Source organism: Gekko japonicus, unplaced genomic scaffold, assembly GCF_001447785.1.
Source record: "Gekko japonicus isolate JY-2015 unplaced genomic scaffold, Gekko_japonicus_V1.1 scaffold745, whole genome shotgun sequence".
NCBI lineage: Eukaryota > Metazoa > Chordata > Lepidosauria > Squamata > Gekkonidae > Gekko > Gekko japonicus.
The window spans coordinates 616,365-639,690 of NW_015164690.1; the positions used below are offsets into that span (position 1 = coordinate 616,365).

Genomic DNA, 23,326 nt, shown 5'->3' on the forward strand with positions numbered 1-23,326 from the left:
GTAGTGAAGAGTGGGCTATAATAACGAACTCTTCTTCTTCTTCTCAATGCTCATCCCCGTTTTCCCTGCTTTTCTCTCTTTCTCTCTCTTAGAAATAAGAATGTCTAAGCCCCTGGAGCTGGAGAAGGCGCGACTGGACCTGCAAGAGGAGCACACAGGTAGCAATACCTGCCGGGGAGGGAATGAAGACTTAGTTATCACTTACAGGTTAAACAGGGGTCCCCAACCTGAACAGGGGTCCCGAACCTGGGACAGGGGTCCCCAATCTTTCTGAGCCTACGGTCACATTTGGAATTTTGACACGGCACGGTGGGCGCAACAACAAAATGGCTGTCGCAGGAGGTGGAGCCAGCCACAGAACGATTGCCACAGCTTAATTTCAGCCACACAAGTGGAGACCCTTGTGCTGCGGGGGCAGCTGCTGCCGAAGCAACATTTTTTTAAAAATTGCACAGCCAATCAAATCTCCAGTAGCCAATCAGAAGCCTTGGTGGATGTCGTGGGCGGCGGCTAGCGAGGCTCTGCAATGGCTGCCACCACTCTGGTATGGCCCTCCTCGGGAGGGCCCAGAGTACCCACCCTACCCCTTTATACACTCCTTTTCCAGTAGGTTTCCCTCGATACGTGACCGAATGAGGTGTGAGGAGGACCCAGGCAGAGTAACAAACTAGTGTTATCAAAGAGGCTTAACAACAACTGTGGTTACCCACATACGCCTGCTAGTCAGCTCCGATCGTCAGACCAGGGGGGTTATTAGTCGTTACTCTGCTCTGATCCGCGAGAACTGTTTCAGCTCGGGACTGGGCCTTCTCGGCGGCTGCTCCTGAACAGGCTTCCCAAGGATGTGAGGAAGGCTGTATCCTTGCCAGGGGTCATTTCGTAGAAAAAGAGATGCAGGAGCTCATTAGCATAACTCATTAGCATAATGACATGATCGAGGTTTATAAGATTATGCATGGGAAAGAGCAGGTAAAGAAAGAGGTACTTTTCTCCCTTTCTCACAATACAAGAACTCGTGGGCACTCCATGAAATTGCTGAGCGGTCGGGTTAGAACGGATAAAAGGAAGTACTTCTTCACCCAAGGAGTGATTAACACTTGGAATTCACTGCCACAGGAAGTGGTGGGTGCTACAAGCATGGACGGCTTCAAAAGGGAATTAGATAAGCATATGGAGCAGAGGTCCATCAGTGGCTATTAGCCACAAGGTATAGCTAGGGGCTCTGGGGCAAGTGATGCTCTGTCTTCTTGTTGCTTGGGGGGGTCAACAGTGGGAGGGCTTCTAATGTCCTGGCCCCACTGCTGGACCTCCTGATGGCACTGGTATTTCTGGCCACTGTGTGACACAGAGTGTTGGACTGGATGGGCCTTTGGCCTGATCCAACATTGGCGTCTCTTATGTTCTTATGTGCATGCTGCCTTCTTCTGGCAATATTCCATCCAAAGAAATAGACTTTGTTGGTCTTAAAGGTGCCACTGGATTCATACTTTGTTTTGTTAACCACAGTTAGTCTTAAATACGGTTCTGCATTCTGTACAAACATGGACATCGTAGCTTACTCCTGGCTAGGGACATATGAACACCTGCCAGTTTGGCTCATGCTCTGTTCACTGATCACAAGCAGGGACGATTTTTCGAGGACTGGTTCAGTAAGTCATCAATCTGTTTGCCGGTATTCAACATGTTGCTTCACTGTATTTATTCCTAGCCATGCATTGCGACTGAGGGGTGACATGATTGAGGTTTATAAGATTATGCATGGGAAAGAGCAGGTAGAGAAAGAGGTACTTTTCTCCCTTTCTCACAATACAAGAACTCGTGGGCACTCCATGAAACTGCAGAGCGTTCGGGTTAGAACGGATAAAAGGAAGTACTTCTTCACCCAAAGAGTGATTAACACATGGAATTCACTGCCACAGGAAGTGGTGGGTGCTACAAGCATGGACGGCTTCAAAAGGGAATTAGATAAGCATATGGAGCAGAGGTCCATCAGTGGCTATTAGCCACAAGGTATAGCTAGGGGCTCTGGGGCAAGTGATGCTCTGTCTTCTTGGTGCTTGGGGGGGGGGGTCAACAGTGGGAGGGCTTCTAATGTCCTGGCCCCACTGCTGGACCTCGCTCCTGCAGGAAATGACCCCTGATCCTTGCAAAGATTCTGGAGGCTCTGTAAAATGGAAATATTCTTGGTGTGCGGTTGATGGCCAGTTTGGTGTAGTGGTTAGGAGCGCAGACTCTAATCTGGGAGAACCGGGTCTGGTGCCCCAATCTCCACATGCAGCTGCTGGTGTGACCTTGGGTCAGTCACAAGTTCTTTCAGAGCTGTCCTCTCAGGAGCGGTTCTCGAAAGAGCTCTCTCAGCCCCAGGGTGTCTGTCGTGGGGAAGGGAAGAGAAAGGAGATTGTAAGCCACTCTGAGGCTCCTTCGGGTAGTGAAGGGCAGGGTAGAAATCCAGTCGTCTCCTCCTCCTCCTCCTCCTCCTCCTCTTCTTCTCGACTGGAGATGTTGGTCTGCTTCTTTTTATGCCTATATCTGTGAATTGGTTGACTTCATTGGTACCCTGCCTTACTTCCCAAGGGGGACCCCAAAGCCATTTACACAATTCTCGTGTCCTTTATTTTATCCTTACAACAAGCCCATAAGGTAGGTCAGGCTGAGAGTGTGTGACTGGCCGAAGGTCACCCAGCAACCTTCCATGGCGGAGTGGGGTTTCGAACCTGGATCCTCCCAGATCCAAGTCCGAAACTCTCACCACTACACCACACTGGCTCTCTGTTTTTAAATGTTAAGTTTGTTTTAGTTGGTACCAGTTGCTCAAGAGGTTAATTAGTTTTAATTGATGTAATCTTCCGAGTCCCGTTGATCAGAAGAAAAGTGGAATATACATATCAATTTAAAAAAAAAAGCAAAAGCACCCTTCACTATGACCCTTGGAGGTGAAGGATGGGGATGTGCACATGGATTTATGTTGCAAGAATCTCTCTGGAGGGGGCAGTGTATCTTCGGGTTGCTTCATGCTCCCCCCACTTCCTAGTTAACCAGGATGGGGTTTTTTGTCCCATAGAATTGGGTATAATGGGATATTTCCCACTCAATTTATCCGCCTCCCCTCCTTACACAGCCCCTGTTTCACAGTTCCTGTGATAACCTTTTTGGGTGGTCCTTTCTCCCCTTTTTAAAAAAATCAGCATGCATGCCATGCAAGCTATGGTTTGGTGTAGTGGTTAAGAGTGGCGGATATAATCATTAATGAAGTTAAGCACATAGACGCTTTGATCTAGAGAGATTTAACGGATTACCCACTTCTTAACACAATCGTGGCAGCCTGGCCCTGAATACTGAGTTGCATCGAGGACAGGCAAGCTGTGAGGGCCCTGACTGGATGGCCAAGGCTAGCACAGTCCTGTCAGATCTCAGAAGCTGGGCAGGGTCGGCCCGGATTAGTACGTGGAATGGAGGGCTCTTTTTGTAGCAGGAGCTCCTTTGCATATTAGGCCACACACCCCTGATGTAACCAATCCTCCAAGAGCTTACAGTAGCCCCAGTAAGAAGAGCTCGGTAAGCTCTTGGAGGATTGGCTACATTAGGGGTGTGTCGCCTAATATGAAAAGGAGTTCCTGCTGTACAAAGAGCCGGACGGTTATATTATAGAAAAAGAAAAAGAAATATGCAACTCAGAGGACCTGCTTAAATTTTTTTTTAACATATTTCAGCAAAAAAGAAGCCACAATATTAACAATTACAAACATACAAAGGTATAAGCACACCTCGCCAGGCACAGGGAAGTAAGAGGGAAGTAAATATCAACCGAGATACAAAACACATTGATTTCTTCCGCTAGACCTACGGTGCCATCGTAACACCGCTTGCTTTGGAGGAATCTCCACTGAGTAGACCTGATTTGGAGTGTGTTGCAAGCCATGTAAAATGGCAACCAGCAAGAGAGGATGGACTCTAAAATATGCTAATTGTGGAGAGCAGACCTTGATTTTTTAAAAATTGCATTCGATTTCAGATAACACTTTGAATTTTGCTGACATTATCAGCGCTCCCATCTTCTTCAGGCATTCTTGTTTCAAAACATCCGTCTGTGCCTTCCAATGTTTTGCCGCTTACTAAGCCCAATTAAATGTAGTGGCAGATTTCCCGAAGCTTCCTAGAAACATAATCATTAATGAAGTTAAGCACATAGACGCTTTGATCTAGAGAGATTTAACGGATTACCCACTTCTTAACACAATCGTGGCAGCCTGGCCCTGAATACTGAGTTGTATCGAGGACAGGTAAGCTGTGAGGGCCCTGACTGGATGGCCAAGGCTAGCACAGTCCTGTCAGATCTCAGAAGCTGGGCAGGGTCGGCCCGGATTAGTACGTGGAATGGAGGGCTCTTTTTGTAGCAGGAGCTCCTTTGCATATTAGGCCACACACCCCTGATGTAGCCAATCCTCCAAGATCTTACAGTAGCCCCAGTAAGAAGAGCTCTGTAAGCTCTTGGAGGATTGGCTACACTAGGGGTGTGTGGCTTAATATGCAAAGGAGCTCCTGCCACAAAAAGAGCCATTTAGTTCAGTGTTGCTATGCAGAGGCAGGCAATGGCAAACCACCTCTGTCTCTGCCCTGCCCCTCCCTACCCTGGATGGCCCAGGCTAGCACGGCTTGTTAGATCTCAGAAGCTAAGCAGGGTTGGTCCAGGTTACTACTTGGAATGGAGACCACCAAGGAAGTCGCAGAGGCAGGCAGTGGCAAGCGACCTCTGTCTGCCTCTGCGCTGAACTGGATGGCCCAGGCTAGCACAGTCTCGTTAGATCTCAGAAGCTAAGTAGGGTCGGCCCTGGTTAGTACTTGGATGGGAGACCACCAGGGAGGCCCAGGGTCGCTATGCAGAGGCAGGCAATGGCCAACCACCTCTGTCTGTTGGCAGCCAGCCTGGGGGATCCCTATGGATAAAACCCCATGCGTGGAAATGTGCAGGCCCAGGCGACAGGTGGGAATTCTCGTGCTGATTGCCACGCAGAGGACTCATGGAATGCTTTTCTGCTTTGGTTCCAGATACAGAAAGAAATGGACCTGACACAAACCACCAGGTGAGAAACGTTGGGAAGGAGGTATGAAGGGTGGGGAGGGGGAGGAAGCTGTGGGCAAGAATTGCATGCACACTTACTCCGTCTTAGGGTTTCCAGTCTTTTGGCTGGAGCTCTCCCAGAGTTACAACTGATCTCCAGACTACAGTTCCTCTGGGGAAAACATCTGCTTTGGAGGGTGGACTCCACTGAGGTCCCTTCACTTTCTAAAAACTGCCCTCCCCAGGCTCCACCCCTAAATATCCAGGAATTTCCCAACCTGGAGTTGTCAACCCTATAGACAGACCCCCCTCATGGTCCAGGTGGGTTTCCCCCTGATTTCCAGGGCTCCAACCCACCGCAGGTCAGCTGGCTGGCAGGGGAAGCTCCACCCCCAAACAGGCATGTTGCTGTTCGACATCCCTGTCATGATGACATCACCTGGAAGTGATGTCATCGTGTTGCTGACGTTGGATGACGTTCTAGGTTTTGGGCAAATTCTATGGTTTTGAAGGCAAAAAACCATAGAGTTTTGCCCAAAAACTAGAGCATCACCCCCAAAGCCAGCAACACAATGATGTCACTTCTGGGTCACTTTCGCGTGTGGCAGAAGATCCCGGGAAGGACCTGGGAGGATCTGGCAACCCTACAGACCTGCTTGGTCTGTGCTAACCTCCTTTCTCTCTCTCTCTCTTTTCCCAATTTCAGACCCAGCAGAGCAAACCTTCCCCGTTCTCCCCATCCCCAACCAGCACGGGCAGCAAGGTAAGAGCCAGCCTCCCTTGAACCCACTTGCCGCTTCTGCTCTTGCCCACAAGGGAGTGCCCCATTTCGCTTCCAGACTTGAAATGCGGCTGGTATATCCCTGTGGGGTCTCTTCTTCCTATTCCCGTAGTGTTAGAAACATCCGATCGGATGATCCTCCTGTAGCATTGTGCGCAGCCACCAGAGGGAGACAGCTCTTCCCAGCTAACTGCAGAACTGATATCGCTCCACCCTGCATCTCACTGCTCTTTTTATAGGGATGGAGTAGGATTGCCATCCTCCAGGTGGGGCCCAGAGTTCTCCCAGAGTTATAATGAGTCTCCAGAGATCAGTTCCCCTGGAGAGAAATGACTGCTTTGAAGGGTAGACTCTATGGTATTATAACCCACTGAGATCCTTCCCCTCCCTGACCCTCCTCCTCCCCAGGCTCCACCCCCAAATCTCCACAGATTTTCCGACCCAGAGTTGGCAATTGTACTGATGTAGCTTCCCCAGGAAGCACAGGCTGGGGTGCAGCAGAGCAGGTCACAGGCAAGGTTGCAGAGAGTAACCAAAGTCCAGGTGAAAAGTCAGGGGTTCCAGAGAGTAGGGTTACCAAAGTCCAGTCTAGGGTCAAGGTGTTCTAGTCAGCAAGTCCAAGGTCAGGGGTTCCAGAAAAACCAGTTGTCATGTCCAGTAGCAGCAAGGTTGGTAGCACAGTATACTTGTTGCCTCCACAAACTGCTGCTTCTCCCAGCTGAATCTATAGCCAAGTCTTAACAAGCTAAACTCCCAGCAAATTCCTTGGCAGTCATCCTAAAACTACTCATTTGTCTCTTCAGTTGACAGCTGACGACAGGCCATGACTCTCACACTTCTTCTCCTTTCTTGCAACTCTAAGTGTCTCTGACAGCATCAGTGGCTGCAAGGGTGTGGGTGAGCTGGGTGGGCTGGGAGTGGCTTCTGAAGACTTGTTTACTGCTTCAGAGCTACAAGGGGTTGGCTCGGTTTCAGCTGTAGGCTGTGAGTCCTGATCAGCCGGTAACCTGATCTCTTGTTGTTCTCCTGGCTCAGAGCCAGCTGCAGCCGGCTGCTCAGTTACTGGCTGAGGGTTAGCAGGTAGCTCTTTATCTGAGAAATCTGAGTCATCACTCAGCACAGACTGCAGCAACCTCAGATGGGGGTAGCCCTGAGATATCCCTGTGCTCTGGCTTGGTCCTAACTTCCTAGTCCCTATTGTTCCCCTGAGAAATCTATCCCCTGAGATACTAGTCTTGTGGAGTACCAGTAAAACACAATAAAGTGCAGTATAATGCTTTCCCAAAAGCTGGGGGAGAGGGGAAATTATCAACCTGCAGTATTCACCATGTTCAACAGGGGGAGCCAGTTCCCCACCGATGCTTGTAGCACCCATGACGTCCCGCCAGGCTGAACATCCTCCCACCATCCTGCCCTGTTCTAGTTGGGAGCGTCTTCATGGCCCCAGATTTCCCAGGTGTGACCCTTGCGGGGGATAAGCAGCAGTGTTCTCTAACGCCCTCTACAGCAACCTACTGGGAGTTAAATGCCTCAGGTTGTAGCTCAGGGGAAGAGCATTTGCTTGGCATGCAGAAGGTCCTAGGTTCAGTCCCCAGCATCTCCAGTTAAAATGGACCAAGCTGGAGTTGATGTGAAAAACCTCAACCTGAGGCCCTGGAGAGCTGCTGCCAGCCTGAGCGGGCAATACTGACCTTGATGCAACGGCGCTCTGATTCGGTATAAGGCAGCTCCACATCTTCATCTGCCTGTCCTCATTTCCAGCCGGCTAGGGGTGGGGGGGAGAGGAGTCAGATTACAAAGACTGTAATATCAATGAGGAAACATTATTTTGATTTTTGCAAGGCCTCTAGTGCTTGGGGGCGTGGGGAGAGGGGGCTTTATGTCACATGATTCTCCCAGTACCGTAGGTGGTGGGACCATACACAAATAATTAGCAGTGGTAGCTTAAGTCTCTCAATGTATGCATCATCCGCATACACCAGAGGGAGTCCTGCATCAGCTCCAGCCCACCACAAAAATCTGTTGCAAAATTGCCGGGAGGTGGGGGGGACCAATCTGGTTTTTTGGAGAATCACCCTGGAGATTTATAGAAGCCAGCGGCCTGCCCACCTCCTCCCCTCCTCCACGCGCACTCCACGTTCTGAGTACTTTTCAGCATTCTTGATCAATGCATTCATGACACCCTTCTAAAAAAAACCCCATCTCTAAGGAAAAAACCTGCAGAGTTACAAAGCCTCAGGATGGCTTTGGATTCATTCTGCTTCTACTCTAGCCTTCCTTAGGGTACTCAGGCCCAGGGGTCATTTCGTAGAAAAAGAGGTGCAGGAGCTCATTAGCATAACTCATTAGCATGACTTATTAGCATCACTGGAAGCGTGTCAGAAGGCAACACCCACCGCTCAGGCTCCACTGGACTCTTTTGGATTGCTAGCTATTGGGGGGGGGGGAATGTGCAGATCTGCCCTTGCATAGGAGGGAGAGCTTGTACCTGAATAAAACTTGGTCTTAAAGGTGCAACTGGACTGTTTTGGACCGGGGGGGCTCTGCAACTTACCAGGCTGCTTCTTGCTCTGACTGAGGGCTGCTGGTAGCAGGGGGTGGGGCTTGTTGCGTGTTCCCGCCCCCCGGGCTCTTTACTGCCGGAGCACCGCTCCTGTGCGCTCCTGCAGGAAATGACCCCTGCTCAGGCCTAAACAGCAGCAGCAACCTCCGCCCTTTGCCGTGCCTATTGAAAGAGCTGCCACAGAGCTCTCTGGCAAGGGGTCTAAGGCTGCATCCCACAGGCAGTTATTTGCTGGAGACTTGAAGGTCATGAGATAAAGGCGCCATAGCTGGGGTCGCCAACCTCCAGGTGGTGGCTGAAGGTCTCCTAGGATTATAGCTGATCTCCAGGCGACAAGAGATCAGTTCACCTGGAGGAAACGGCCACTTCGGAAGGTGAACTCTATGGCATTCTACCCCATCGAAGTCCCTCCCCTCCCCGAACCCCGCCTTCCTCTGGCTCCACCCCCCAAATCTCCATGTATTTCCCAACCCAGATCTGGCAACCCTATAGCCAATTGATCAAGGGACAACCCGGAAGTTACTCCTCCCGCCACACAGCCAGGGATCTTTGGGGTCCGCCACTTGGACTGATGGAGGCACCCAGAGTTCAGAGCATTTGGAATGTTTTATAGGGTTTTAGGATTATTTAAACAACTTACTTGTGTGTTTTTATTCTTTTATCTAAGCCACCCTGAGTTGGCTTCGGCTGGGAGGGGGAGATATAAATCTGATAAATAAATAAAATAAAATAAAATCTGCACTTTTTTGCACACTCAGGGCCCCAGATTTAATATCTGGCATTTCCTGTTCAAACGACCTCAGGCAGCTGGTGTGGGACAGACCCTTCTGTGCCTAGCAGAAGACCCGTAGCTACGGTGGGGCTTTTTGGGGCTCTACCCCCTTTCTTAAAGCCCCATCAGAATTTCCCCTGTAAATGCTTTTGTCAATCATTTCAAAACATTTTTTAAAAGGTGTGTGCTCCTTTAAGCAGAGTGGAGGTGCTGTAGTTGACTAATTCCCGGACTTAGCAAGGGGGGTTGGAGTAGGTGACCTTTAGGATCCCTTCTAACGCTGTGTCAAGAAACTGGTCTCCTTTAAGAGGGTTTTTTCTGCCTAAGTGTTAGCTTTCTTGCCTATAGACGTCATGACCCCCACCTGCCAGCTTGTGATCAGAATTGTTGCTTCGGCTGGCAGAAGTGATTAACTTGCGGCAGCTGAGAACTGTCATCCAGGGCGGTCGACAGCTTGCATTTCAGAGCTCTATCCTGGCTAACAGGTTCATTTTGGCTAAATGGCTTTTATTTCTGCACCGAGAACTCCAGCCCCACCAGAAAAAAATTTGCCCCGCAAGCCACAAAATCCTGGCTATGGGCAGGCCCATCGCTACAGTGGAGCATTTCGGGGCTAGGCTCCCTGACTTCCTGGCAAGGGCCCCTGACTTCCCATCTAGCCCAGGGTGTCATGGTCTTCTCCCCCAGATTAAATTGACTAGCCAGTGCCCCCTAAGAAATTTAAATGCCCCCTGACTTAAAAAATCCTGGCTACGGGCCTGGCTATGGGCCTGCCTTGGAGAGCGCCAGATGCAGGTCTGGCCTTATCTATTACACTGCCGCTCTGTCAGCATCCCTGCAATGGGTGCTGCCCTCTCGGCTGAACTTTGCTTCGGCTGTGGGGCTGGCCCCGGAGAACTGCCTTCCCCTCCAGTGTGGCGCGCTTTACACACATGAAAGAGAGAGGCCGGGTGGCGGGTAGGCGGGGCAGGACTGTGGGCCGCTTCCCGCTTTTGTTATCAGTGCGATAGAAACTCTTGAATCAAGGCCGGCCCTGGGGGGGGGGAATTCCCAGCGCCCCGGGCTCTGCAGCAAAACAGGAAGCCGCCCGGGCGATGCGCTGGAGAGATATACCACGATAGGTGGTCGGTGGGCGGGATCTCAGCGCCTCGCCGAGCACCCTGTCCTTCCGAAGCAGCTCACATCAGCAGCAGCCTGAGCCTGTAAAATGTGCTTGCGGGGCACAATCGATGCCGGTTGCAGAAACCAATCGGCCCATGCACGGAATTTTTTCCCATTTCCCCCCCCCCATCCCGCACAAAGTGCAGGTGAGTGACCTGCCCTGTAGCATGGCTGTGTCCCAGCTCCGCTGAGCCACCATCCTCTTTTTGCATCTGTCGTGTCAGGCCGTGAATTTCTTACGGCCGCCCTTGAAGCTTGGTACTTCTGGCCCAGACCAGCTCGGCCTGTGAAAACCTTGCGACTTCCTCTTTTTAGTGTTTCCCCTCCGGGCAGGTGGCTGAGGCCGAGGTGGCTTCCTTTAGGCGAGGGATGGGGGGGAGGCTGCGGGTGGGAGAGGAAAGCCGTGACCTTTGTTCCTAAAAATAACCCAGCCCGGGTCCTGGGAAAGAGAACGGCGGGCCACATCCGTCACACCGAGTCCATCAGAAAGGAACCGGAGTGATTCTCTCTTTCCCCTTCTTGCTTTCCCCTGTCCAGATCAAAGCTGAAGACCCCACAGAAATGCCTCCGGCACCGGCCCCCCCAGCCCAGCAGCCGCATCTACCCCAAGCCCAGCTTATGTTAGCTGGCAGCCAGCTGGCGGGGGTAAGTGGATGGACCCCAGCGGTATTCCTGCTCGGCAGAAGCGGTTCCAGAATTGTGGCATGGAAGCCAGTACAGTGGGGGAGTGACCTGATTCTGGGACGGAGAGCCCTGAAGCTGCTTTGACCTCAAGGGGTGAATCGGAGCCCAGCAGAGAGGGGGAAAAGACAACCCCCCCCCCCAATTTAGGTTTGCCAACCTCCAGGGAATCACAACTGCTCTTCAGACGACAGGCATCAGTTCCCCTGGAGGAAATGGCTGCTTTGGAGGGTGGTCCCTGTGGCGCCACATCCCTGCTGAGTTCCCTTTCCTCCACAAACCCTGTCCTCCCCAGGCTCCACCCCCAAATCTCCAGGAACTTCCAGCTTGGAGTCGGCAACCGTAACGGTTGGTGAGAGATCACGGACCCGTGATTCACCTTTGCTTAAGCAAAGCGGGTGGGGCTATGGCCCAGTGGTGGTGGACGACTTGCTCGGCCTGCGGAAAGTCCCAGGTTCAGTCTTCGGCATCTCCAGCTAAAAGGACCAGGTGGCAGGTGATGTGAAAGACCTCCGCCTGAGACCCTGGAGAGCCATGAAGTGGGGCTGTAGTTCAGTGGCAGAGCCTCTGCTTGGTATGCAGAAGGTCCCAGGTTCAATCCCCACCATCTCCAGTTAAAAGGATCAGGCAGCAGGTGATGGGAAAGACCTCCGCCTGAGACCCTGGAGAGTCATGAAGTGGGGCTGTAGCTCAATGGTAGGGAGTCTGCTTGGCGTGCAGAAGGTCCCAGGTTCGATCCCCGGCATCTCCAGTTAAAATGACCAGGCAGGAGGTGATGTGAAAGACCTCCGCCTGAGACCCTGGCAAGCCGCTGCCAGTTGGAATAGATGATACTGACCATGATAGATCAGAGGTCTGATTCAGTAGAAGGCAGCTTCATGTGTTCATTGGTAAGGGAGGGCCTGTGGCTCAGTGATAGAGCATCTGTCTTGCATGCAGAAGATCCCAGGTTCAAGCCCTGGCATCTCCAGATTAAAGGACCAGGCAGTAGGTGATGGTGTAAGACCTTTACCTGAGTGGCTAGGCAAACACCCCTCAAAGGGGTTCCATAGATGGGTTGGACCTTGGGTGAGAAGGAGCCAGGGAGGGGTACCTTTTCTAAGATGCTGGGGCTCAGCTATAGACCTGGAAGGAGAAAGGAGAGGTATTAGGCAATCCTCTGAGGTCCATGGAGTGGCGGCTGAAATTAAAGTTCGAAGCCTGCACTTCTGGAAAGAACCGGAAGTTGGTAAGAACTGGAAGTTGCCATTGGCCATGATTCTCAGCGGATGTAAAGCAGAATTGCTTTTGGACTCGGCTTCTGTTTGGTACATTTTGCACTGGACGTTAGAGCTGGAATCTAGTTCTGTTTTAGGCTGGAAATGCCGGCACCAGTGTTCCCTCTAAGCTGAGTTAGTGTGAGCTAGCGCACTGTTTTATAGCCTCCGGCTCACACATTTCTGTCTTTGCTCAGAAAGGAGGGCTCCAGAGCAAACTAATTCATGCAGTAGCCAAATCGCTCACTCACAACTTTGATGCCAATAGCTCACAAACTAGACTTCACAGCTATGGACTGTGGCGATGTGCAACTCCGATCTTTTTCTGAGGTCAAACATCTTTGCGGGGAGGGGGCTGCAGGTCTGGGGGGGTCCTTCCCTACTGACCTGGTCAGCAGCTGATACTGTGATTGGTGTTTCGAATGGGTCTTAATTCCTGCCCCTCCCTGCCCAAGTAGAACATTGCCTACACTTGTGTCAGGAGCAAAGGGCCTAGAAAGGGGTGCTCCTCGGAGGGTCCCCATCCGTGCCTGTCAGGAACGGGAGAAACGTAGGGTTGCCAGCTCCATTCCCGCCTTATGTACCTTTTCCAGCAGAGCGACAAGGAGAAATTCAACATACCAAACTCCTCCCTTTCCTGTCTGGCACCTCCACAGTGTGAAGTTGGGCTGTCAAGCTCCAAGTAGGGGGAAGTGGAATTCTTCCTGGAATTCCAGCCAGTCTCCAGACTGTAGAGATCAGTTCCCCTGGAGAAAATGGCGGCTTCAGAGGGTGGACTCTTCCGCACCACACCCTCCCCTCTCCGAACTCTTCCCCTACCAGGCTCCACCCCCAAATCCCCCAACCCAACCTCCAGGTGGGCAGCCAATACAAACAACCATGACAGAGTTACAAAGAGCTTATTTTATGTAAATTTCAATGCAATTCACTTATGTTTCTAACATTAATAGATACCAAAGAATTTTACAGTGTCCATAATTCCTCTATGATGAATATAACGCTTAGGTCAAATACCAGTCCATATAGTCACTCTGGACGTCTAATTGTCAACTTTTTCGTCCGTTCAAAGTTGACGAAAAGAAACAAAATTCTTTGGTATCTATTAATGTTAAAAATCTTTGTTGGGTTTAAGTAAAAAGGTAAAGGTTCCCTTGCTCGAAAGCCAGTCAAGTCCGACTCTAGGGTTGCGGTGCTCATCTCCCTTTCAAAGCCGTAGAGCCAGCGCTGTCCGAAGACGTTTCCGTGGTCATGTGGCCGGCATGACTAAACACCAAGGCGCACGGAACACTGTTACCTTCCCACCGGAGTGGTACCTATTTATCTACTTGCAATTTCTTGCTTTTGAACTGCTAGGTTGGCAGGAGCTGGAACTAGAGACGGGAGCTCACTCCGTCATGCGGCACACTCGGGTCTTGAACTGCTGATCTACCGACCTTCCACAGCCTGCAGTTCAGCGTCTTAACCACTTGAGCCACCGCAGCTCCTGGGTTTAAGTAGTATAAGTGAATTGGAAGGAAAAATCATAAAACTGCGACTGACTTATTTCAGCCATGTCATGCGGAAGAACGCACTAGAAAAAACAGTTATGCTTGGATTGGTTAGCAGCAAAAGGAAACCATGAACGCGGTGGCTAGACACCATAAAAGTCGATACCAGCCTGAGCATGGAACGACTCAAAGAAAACAGTACAGGATTGGAAAACGCGGAGAGAGCTGGCCCATAGAATCGCCAAGAGTCTAAACACGACTGAATGGCTAACAACAACAATAATATAAGTGAATTGCATAGAAATTTACTTAAAATAAGTTCTTAGTAACTATATCATGGTTGTTTGTATTGGTTGAAGGGCTTTGAAGGGCAGACTCTATGGCGTTATACCATGCTGGGCTCCCTCACTTCTCCCAAACTCGCTGTCCCCAGGCTCTACCTGTACAATCTCCAGGGATTTCCCAGCCCGGTGCTGGCAGCCCTAACGTGAAGGCCTCTTTCAATGTGGTGAACATGTCCTTGTTGTGTGTGAATTACAAGCCCAGGAACCTCTGTGAGGAAAGGAGTTGGCAACCCAGAGGAATCGGCTGCTTGTCTTGTCTGCTTTTGAGTACTCCAGTGCCTCTGCTGGCGGGGAGGGGGAATGGCGCCACTAACCCGCTGCACCCTCGGGCTCTTCCTGACTTAACGCCTCTCTCCTTCCCTCTTCTTCCTTCCCTTTCTTTCTCACCTGCGTCCCTCCTTCGGCTTGGTCGCCTCCCCCCCACCCCGGCTCACCCTGCTGCCCTCGCCGTGTCCCTTCCCTGCCTTCTCTGCCCCACCCCCCCACCCCGCAGCTCACGGCGCTGATGCCTGCCCAACAGCAACTGCTTCTCCAGCAAGCCCAAGCGCAGCTCCTGGCGGCCGCCGTGCAGCAGTCCAACGCTGCCGCCGCCGCTGCCTCCTCCCAGCAGTCTGGGACTGAGCTATCAGCGCCGCAGAACCAGCCTCAGACGCCGCAGCTTGCTCTGTCGCAACCAATCCAGCTCACTGCACAGGTAAGGGCTTGCGCACCTGAGACCCTCTGGGCCAGAGGAGGAATGGGTCCTGCTCACCTGAGATTATGCACAGTTGCCACATAGACACATCCGGCCCTTGTGCTTGCTCGTCAGGCACAGGACGAGAGGTTTAACAGTCTACGGAGAGACTTCTGTTTGCGAGCACAGCCTGGGCCACGGGGCAGGAATCAGCCAGCTTTCAAAGAGCCAAACGACATCCCGATTCAGAGCCAGAGGGGAACAGGGAGCCGGTATAAGAAAGCCCGTTTGCAAATGGTATCACTGAACATGAAGATTGTCTCAGAGGGTTGCCGTGTTGGTCTGCAGGAGAACAGCTGGAGAGCCAGTGTGGTGTAGCAGTTAGAGTGTAGGTCCAATACAGGCCCGTAGCCAGGATTTTGTGGCTTGTGGGGCAAATTTTGTTCTGGGGGGGCTGGAGTTCTCGGTGCAGAAAGAAAAGCCATTGAGCCAATAGGAAGCTGTTCCCAGGACAGAGCTCTAAATTGCAAGCTGTCAACCACTTTAGATGACAGTTCTCAGCTGCTGCAAGTTAATCACTTCTGCCAGCCTAAGCAACAATTCTGATCACAAGTAGGCAGGTGTGGGTGATGATGTCTATAGGCAAGACAGCTAACAGTTCCAGCCGAAGCAACAATTCTGATCACAAGCTGGCAGGTGGGGGTCGTGACGTCTATAGGCAAGAAAGCTAACACTTAGGCAGAAAAAACCCTCTTAAAGGAGACCAGTTTCTTGACACAGAGTTAGAAGGTATCCTAGAGGTCACCTACTCCAACCCCCTTGCTCAGTGCGGGAATCAGTCAACTATAGCACCCCACTCTGCTTAAAGGAGCATATAAATGAATCAAAAAATAAAAAGTGAAATTTGTTCGAGTCCAGTAGCATCTAGTGACCAACAAGATTTTCAGGGTATCAGCTGTCAAAGGTCAACACTCCCTTTGTCAAATGCAAGGATTCTTGTATCTGATGAAGGGAGCTTTGACATACACACACAATACTCACACAAAAAAAACCCCGGTTGCCAGGACCCTCTTGGCAACTGGTGGGGGGCGCCGCCTAGGCCGGCATTGCAGCAATATGGCCATATCACATCTGGTGTGCCCCAAAAGTGATGTCATCCCACCGCTGGCAATGTGAGGACACTAGTATTTGGGCAAAAACTCTATGGTAGAAACCTTTTTTGCCATAGAGTTTTTGCCCAAATGCCAGAGCGTTCCGTGATGATGCCACTTCCCGTGCACAGCAGAAGTGATGTCATGTCGTCGGCAATGTCACTGCAACGCTGGCCTCCCTCTGCTGCTGGCACGTCCCCCCACTGGCTGGCTGGTCAGCAGCTGGGGGCAGCGACAGGGTCTCGGCAGCCCTACATCAAAATCTTTGCCTGCTATTTCCTTTGTCTGTTGCTTATTCTAGCACCCCGCCTACCCCTCCAATATACCTTAACCTAAAGATTTCATTTCCTTTTCTAAAGAGCCAGATTCCGGCTCTAGAGCTGCAGGGCGCAGACAACTACTGTAGGCCTTACGTAGAGTACAGATTTAAACCGTCCCAAGAAGCATGCTTGGAGGGAAGGCGGCGTGGCGTAGCCCGATCTCATCAGATCGCGAAAGCTAAGCAGGGTCGGTATTTGGATGGGAGACAGCCAAGGAAGACTCTGCAGAGGAAGGCGACACGGCAATCCACCTCTGCCTCTCACCTGCCTTGAAAGCCCCTCACTGGTGTCGCCCTGAGTCGGTTGTTGCTACTTGACGGCACGCACCTCATAAGCATGCATCTTCCCCCAGGGAATCCTGGGAACTGTAGTTTTGGAGAGGGGCGAGAGGGTGCTTCTTTGTGCTCTCCCCAAATGACAATTCCTAGGACTTTCCCATGTGTGTGTGGGAACTCCGTGATGGTTCGGCTGATGTGAAATGACTCTGAAATGTCCAGTAGGATGCCCTCCCAGTGCAGCTGCCAAAATATCTTTTATCAATTGACAGTCCCAAAACCACGAAGACCTTTTACTTTGGCAAGAATGAATGTTTTGGCAGTTTTGGAGGGCAGATATAATAGAGTATCATACTCTAATAGAACATGCAGATGCTCATATGATAAAATCAAAACCATCCAACATATGATCATGGAGTGCCCTATATTCAACGAGTTGAGGGCTAATGCTTTCGAACTATGGTGCTGGAGAAGACTCTTGAGAGTCCCTTGGACTGCAAGGAGATCAAATCAGTCAATCCTAAAAGAAATCAACCCTGACTGTTCCCTGGAAGGGCAGATCCTGAAGCTGAACTCAAATATTCTGGCCACCAAATGAGAAGGGAGCACTCGCTGGAGAAGACCCTGATGCTGGGCAGGGCCGGCCTGAGGTTTTTTTGCACCCTAGGTGGGGCTACCTTCTGGCGCCCCCTGCACACCCAATTATGGGGTTGCCAACCTCCAGGAAGAGCCTGGAGAGAAGGAAGTCCTACTTTTCTCCCCCTTTAGGCAAGCGAGGAGGAGGTGGCGAGGTTTCCAGGCACCCAAACCAAAACACCCCACATTTGGATTTACAAAAGCCGACCCCAGGTGGAGGGGGAAGGCGAGGTGGCCTTGCGCTCCCCTTTTGTGCCCCCCATGCCACGTGGCTGGGAGCTGCAATAGCACACGGGCTTTTGCCAGGGGGGAGGCACAGTTCGGCACCCCATCCAGGGCCCGGCGCTCTAGGCGAATGCCTAGTTCGCCTAGTGGGTGAGCCGGCCCTGATGCTGGGAAAGACTGAAGGTCAAAGAAGAAGGGGACGGCAAAGGCTGAGATGGTTAGACAGTGTCACCGATGCAACGAACATGAAACTGAGCAAACTCCGGAGCACAACGGAAGACAGGAGGGCCTGGCGTGATGTGGTCCGTGGGGTCGCGATGAGTCGGACTCGACTGGGCGACTGAACAACAACAACAAAATCACCCCTTCACTGAAAGATGTGGAATTGCTAAATGCGCACGCCCGGGTGTCATGGCTGCTATTGGACACAAATGATCATGTCACCCTCTGAGTGGCAACATTCATAGGCGCCATAATCAAATGTAAGAGAAATAATACCGAGCAGGGTCTTTTTAAATATTATTTTGGTTCTGGTTTCTGCTGAAGGTGACCGCCGTGTGAGCAGTACTAGATAGATAGCGATAGATGTCCATTATGACTCTGCCCAGCCCACCTTCTCCTTTCCTTCCTTTCCCAGGACATTCAGCAACTGCTCCAGCTCCAGCAGCTGGTCCTTGTTCCAGGGCATCACTTGCAGTCGCCTGCCCAGTTCCTGCTACCACAGGCCCAGCAGGGACAGCAGGGTAAGGAGGAGAGGGGTGTGTGTGTCCCTACGGGTGTTTGGGAGACACCCCCCCCCCTTGGCGTCAAAATGCTGATTTCGCTTAGAGGGTTCGACAAATCGATCGAGCTGCCGAGGGGGACTTTGCGGGGCAAGCCGGTATTCGGCCTCTTCCGACTGGCGCTGAGCCGTTCTCTTCCTTTGTCTCGGCAGGGCTGCTCTCGACACCAAATCTCTTTCAGCTACCTCAGCAAAACCCAGGGAGCCTCCTGCCGAACCAGCCTCGAGCAGGGCTCCCAGCACAGGTGAGTGTGAGAGAGGAGCGGGGCTTCGGGGAGGGGGGGGGTGGTTTGCCAACTCCAGTTTGGTGCGGTGGTTAGGAGCGCGGGCTCTCATCTGGGAGAACCGGGTTTGATTCCCCACTCCTCCACTTGCAGCTGCTGGTGTGACCTCGGGTCAGTCGCAAGTTCTCTCAGAGCTGTTCTCTCAAGGGCAGTCCTCGAGAGAGTTCTCTCAGCCCCGCCTACCTCACAGGGTGTCTTGTGGGGAGAGGAAGGGAAGGAGATTGTAAGCCGCTCTGAGACTCTGAGTAAAGGGCCAGGTATAAATCCAATCTCTTCTTCTTCTTCTGGTTGGGAAGTTCCTGGAGATTTCGGGGTGAAGCCTCGGGAGGGACCTCAGCAGGGTATACCGCCATAGAGTCCATCCTCCAAAAGCTGATATTTCCTCCGGGGCAACTGATCTCTGTTGTCTGGAGATAAGTTGTAATTCCGAGAGATCTCCAGGTCACTGCTGGAGGTTGACAACCAGGAGTCATTTCCTGCAGGAGCGCACAGGAGCGGAGCTCCAGCAGTAAAGAGCACAGGGGCGGGCACATGCAACAAGCCCCACCCCCTGCTCCCAGCATCCCTCAGTCAGAGCAAGAAGCAGCCAGGTAAATTGCAGAGCCCCCCCCGGGTGTTGCCTTCTGACACACTTCTGGTGATGGCAGGGTGTGTGGCATATGCTAATGAGTTATGCTAATGAGTTATGCTAATGAGCTCCTGCACCTCTTTTTCTACAAAATGACCCCTGTTGACAACCAAGGCTCCCTCTAAGCTGTGGAGTCCTGTGAGCAAAAATTCTACTTTGTGAGCTGCTGGCATTAAAGTTGTGAGCAGGTGATTTGGCTACTGCATAAATTAGTTTGTTCTGGAGCCACCCATCCTGAGCTAAGACAAAAATGTGTGAGCTGGAGGCCAAAAAACTGTGAGCTAGCTCACACTAACTCAGCTTAGAGGGAACACTGTTGACAACCCTACTCAGAGGTATAGAGAGGAAGGGGAAAAAATCCTCTTGCGAGTCCTGTCTTCTAACCTCGTCCTGCCTCCTAGAATACTGCCTCGGGCCAGTGCCTCAGTAAAACCAATACTAAAATGGCAAATTTAAAGTACATAAGACGGTAATTAAACCACAGGGCAGGAGGGAAGGATCACTGAATGGATGCCAAACAAAACAAAAGCCTTCACCCACTGACAGTGACAGAAGGAGACAGGCGAATTTCCCCGGGGGAGAGAGTTCCAGAGTTCTGGTGCCACTGCCGAGAAGGCCCCTCTCCTCGGTTGCCACCTGCCTAATCCAAGAAGGTGGGGACACCCAAAGCAGTGCCTCGGAAGATGACCGTAGTGGTCGGGTAGGTTCTCAGGGGATTAGGCAGGGCTATTTTTGGGCAGGAACGCACAGGAACGGAGTTCCGGCTGGCTCCCAAGTTGGCCACTCCCAGCAGGAACTCATTAGGATTGGTTACAATTAGGGGTATGTGGCCTAACATGCAAAAAGCCCTGGGTTTTGACAACAAACAAGGTAAAGAGAATAAGAAGCAATAGGTGGGTGTGGCTGGATGAGCACACTTCTGGTAACATGGGGGTGTGGCCTAATATGCAAATGAGCTGTGCTGTCAGGGTGTGGCTAATATGCTAATGAGTTCCTGCTGTTGGGTATGGCCTGTTATGCTAATGAGTTCCTGCTGGGCTTTTTCTACAAAAAAAGCCCTGGGAGTAGGAAGTCCTTTCGCTATGCTGGTTCCAAGTCATTTTATTGATTGATCGAAACATTCATATCCCACCTTTCTTCTTGGTCTCAGGTGGCTTACAGTAAAAGTTAAAAACATCCCTAGGAGCTTAAAAACAAAGATAAAACAGCAGACCCCAAATCTCTTCCCCCCTCACCTCCATGTAAAAGATGTCTCCCAATTCAGACTCCTTCGTAAGCCCCGGCAAACAGGCAGGCCTTGCAGCGCCTCCTGAAGATCTCCAAGGAGCAGGGTCGCCAGCCCCCCGGGTGGGAGCGAGGGATCCCCCGATTTTGCGGGCTCCTGCCTGCCGCTGGCCGTCCCTAGCGGCCACCACCTGGTGCAACGTCTCCAATGTGATGATGTCACATGGGGACATTCTGGTATTTTGGGCAGAACTCTATGGTTACCATAGAGTTTTGCCCAACATACCAGAGCGTCGCTGGGCGATGTCTCCGGCATGATGATGTCACTTCTGTGTCACATCAGGGACGTTGTGTGCAGCGGCGTTACACCTCCCCACACTCCTGGAAAGCTCCTTCCTACCCCCCACCGGTGAGAGGACAGGCCCTGCCAACCCTACCAAGGAGGGTGCCTCCTCATCTCTTCAGGGAGCTCATTCCACAGAGTTGGAGCCACAATGGAAAAGGCCCGGGCCCTGGTCGAGGCCAGATGGGCCACCCTAAGTGGTGGGATAGCCAACAGATGGTTGCCTGATGACTGTACCTGGCACACAGGGTCACATGGAAGGAGACGGCCTTTCAGATACATGGGTCCCAGGCTGTGAAGGGCTTTAAAGGTAATAACCAGCACTGTGAATTGAACTCAGAAACAGACTGGCAGCCAATGGAGCTGTTCCAAAATGGGCAACATATATTCCCGGTGGCTAGCCCCTGACAGCAGTTGGGCTGCCACATTCTGGACCAGTTGTAGTTTCCAGACTGTCTTCAAGGGTTGCCCTGTCTAGAGCGCATTGTAGTAATCTAGCCATGAGGTTACCGAAGCATGGATCGCCATGGCCAGGTCAGCTGAATCTAGATAATGAGGAAGTCGGGATTTAAAGGTTGACATCGGCACCTTGAATTGTACCCAGAAACACATGGGGAGCCAGTGTAGACGGGCCAAGACTGGAGCGATACAGTTCCATTCTGTTCACGCATTATGTTTGAGTCACGTTTGGTGCGGCCGGTGCCTCATGGATCACTCTTTCTGCGGCTTCTTCCCCTTCCCCAGCAAGTGACTCGGCCTGGCCTCCCCGAGTCCCACCTCGCTCACGCGCAGCCACCCAAATGCCTGGAGACCCCGTCACACCCTGAGGAGCCCAGCGACCTGGAGGAGCTGGAGCAGTTTGCCCGCACCTTCAAGCAGCGGCGTATCAAGCTGGGCTTCACACAGGTACGTGCCCTCAAGTCTGCCAAATCTGTCCCTGTTTCTCGAACTGGAGACGAAGGCCTTCCGTATACAAAGACAGTCGGTGTGCTGTAGCGATTAGAGCAGGGTTCCTTCCCACCTCCCCCCAGCTCTGGTATTCAGAGGGTTACCACCACTGAACATGGAGGTTGCATTGAATCCTGGGTAATAGCCACTGATGGACCTGTCCTCCATGAATCTTTGGAAGCTGAACTAAACTAGTGCCCGCCACTTCACCCTGTGGCAGTGAGTTCCACAAGTTAATCACTCTGAGTGAAGAAGTACTTCCTTTTGTGCATCCTGAATCGACTGCCTGATTTCCTAGTGTTACGGGAGCATGAAAAAATTCTGTTTGTCTGTCTGTCTGTCTCTACTTTTTCCATGTGATGCAATCTGGCCTCAACCTGAAATCCCAGGGTTGGAACTGTGGCATATCCAGCCCTAGATACGCAGGCGGTTGACTTTTTCTGTCCTCCGCTTCCCACATCCCTTCCTCTACAGGGTGACGTGGGGCTGGCCATGGGGAAGCTTTATGGGAATGACTTCAGCCAGACAACCATCTCACGCTTTGAGGCGCTCAACCTCAGCTTTAAGAACATGTGTAAGCTCAAACCTCTGCTGGAGAAATGGCTCAATGATGCTGGTAAGTGTGGAGGAAGGTACAGGAGAGAAGCCGAGGCCTTTTGTGAGCCAATTTGGTGAGCCAGTTTGGTGCGGTGGTTAGGAGCGCGGACTCTAATCTGGGAGAACCGGGTTTGATTCCCCTCTCCTCCACTTGCACCTGGCTGGATGGCCTTGGGCAAGCCATAGCTCTGATAAGAGCTGTTCTTGAAAAAGAGCAGTTTCTGTCAGAGCTCTCTCAGCCCCACCTGCCTCACAGGGTATCTGTTGTGGGGTGGGGGAGGGAAAGGAGTTTGTAAGTGGCTCTGAGGCTCCCTTGGGTAGTGAAGGGCAGGGTATAAATCCAATCTCTTCTTCTTCTTTTACCTCACAGGGTGTCTGTTGTGGGGAGGGGAAGGGAAAGGAGTTTGTAAGCCGCTCTGATGCACCAGACACCAGATTCTTTACAGGCAGGGTTGGAGCCAACTGTGTGGAAACTTAGGTGTGTGTGTGTGTGTGTGAGCCCGGGTATCTTAGAACGATTCCTGGAGCGAATACACAGGGCTGTAGCCAGGATTTCTTACTTTGGGGGGCATTTAAATGTCAGGGGGCACCCCCCCCATAGAGTCCAGTAGTTTGTTGCCAGCCAGACATGCCCAGGGAAGCTGACAGGTAGGGAGCAGATGTGCCCTGTGGTGTGCCTCGCCCACAGCCAGCCAGAGGTACACTGCTGGCAGGCAGGGCAGGTGGCGGCTTGGCACAGCGTGGCCGTGGTGTGTGTGAAAGTTAAAATAAAATAAACCCGCTGGATAGGAAGTTGAGAGGCCTGAGTGGTAAGTCAGGGGGCCCAACCCCAAGGTGCCCCACTGTAGCTACGGGCCTGGGGGGAGATGAGACCTGACAGCACGGTACACAAAGAGTGAAAAAATGTTGTTTTTGAGGCCAAAGAGTGTTTTCCCCACTGAGGAGACTGAGGCCTGGCTGAGGTGGTGAAGGGGGAAAAGGGAAAGTGAGTAGGCCCCACATGGGTCATTGCGGCAGGTCACATCTGACGCAGGAGAAGAAAGACGGGCTCCACAGTTGCAGGCCTGTAGCCTGAATTTTGTGGCTTGCGGGGCACTTTTTTTTTCCTGGTGGGTCTGCCATTATTTTCCATAACGA

The 23,326-nt window shown here is 51.8% G+C and overlaps 1 protein-coding gene across 1 annotated transcript in view; it reads left to right on the forward strand.

Moving 5' to 3' along the window:
• POU2F2 (POU class 2 homeobox 2) overlaps nt 1-23,326 on the forward strand; it is a 50,919-nt gene that overhangs the window by 14,839 nt on the left and 12,754 nt on the right. The window contains exons 2-9 of the mRNA XM_015409383.1: nt 93-158; nt 5,047-5,081; nt 5,766-5,822; nt 10,874-10,981; nt 18,022-18,127; nt 18,319-18,410; nt 21,437-21,550; nt 22,067-22,208. Of these exons, the coding sequence (XP_015264869.1) occupies nt 93-158; nt 5,047-5,081; nt 5,766-5,822; nt 10,874-10,981; nt 18,022-18,127; nt 18,319-18,410; nt 21,437-21,550; nt 22,067-22,208 (720 nt within the window). The remainder of the gene's footprint in view (nt 1-92; nt 159-5,046; nt 5,082-5,765; nt 5,823-10,873; nt 10,982-18,021; nt 18,128-18,318; nt 18,411-21,436; nt 21,551-22,066; nt 22,209-23,326) is intronic.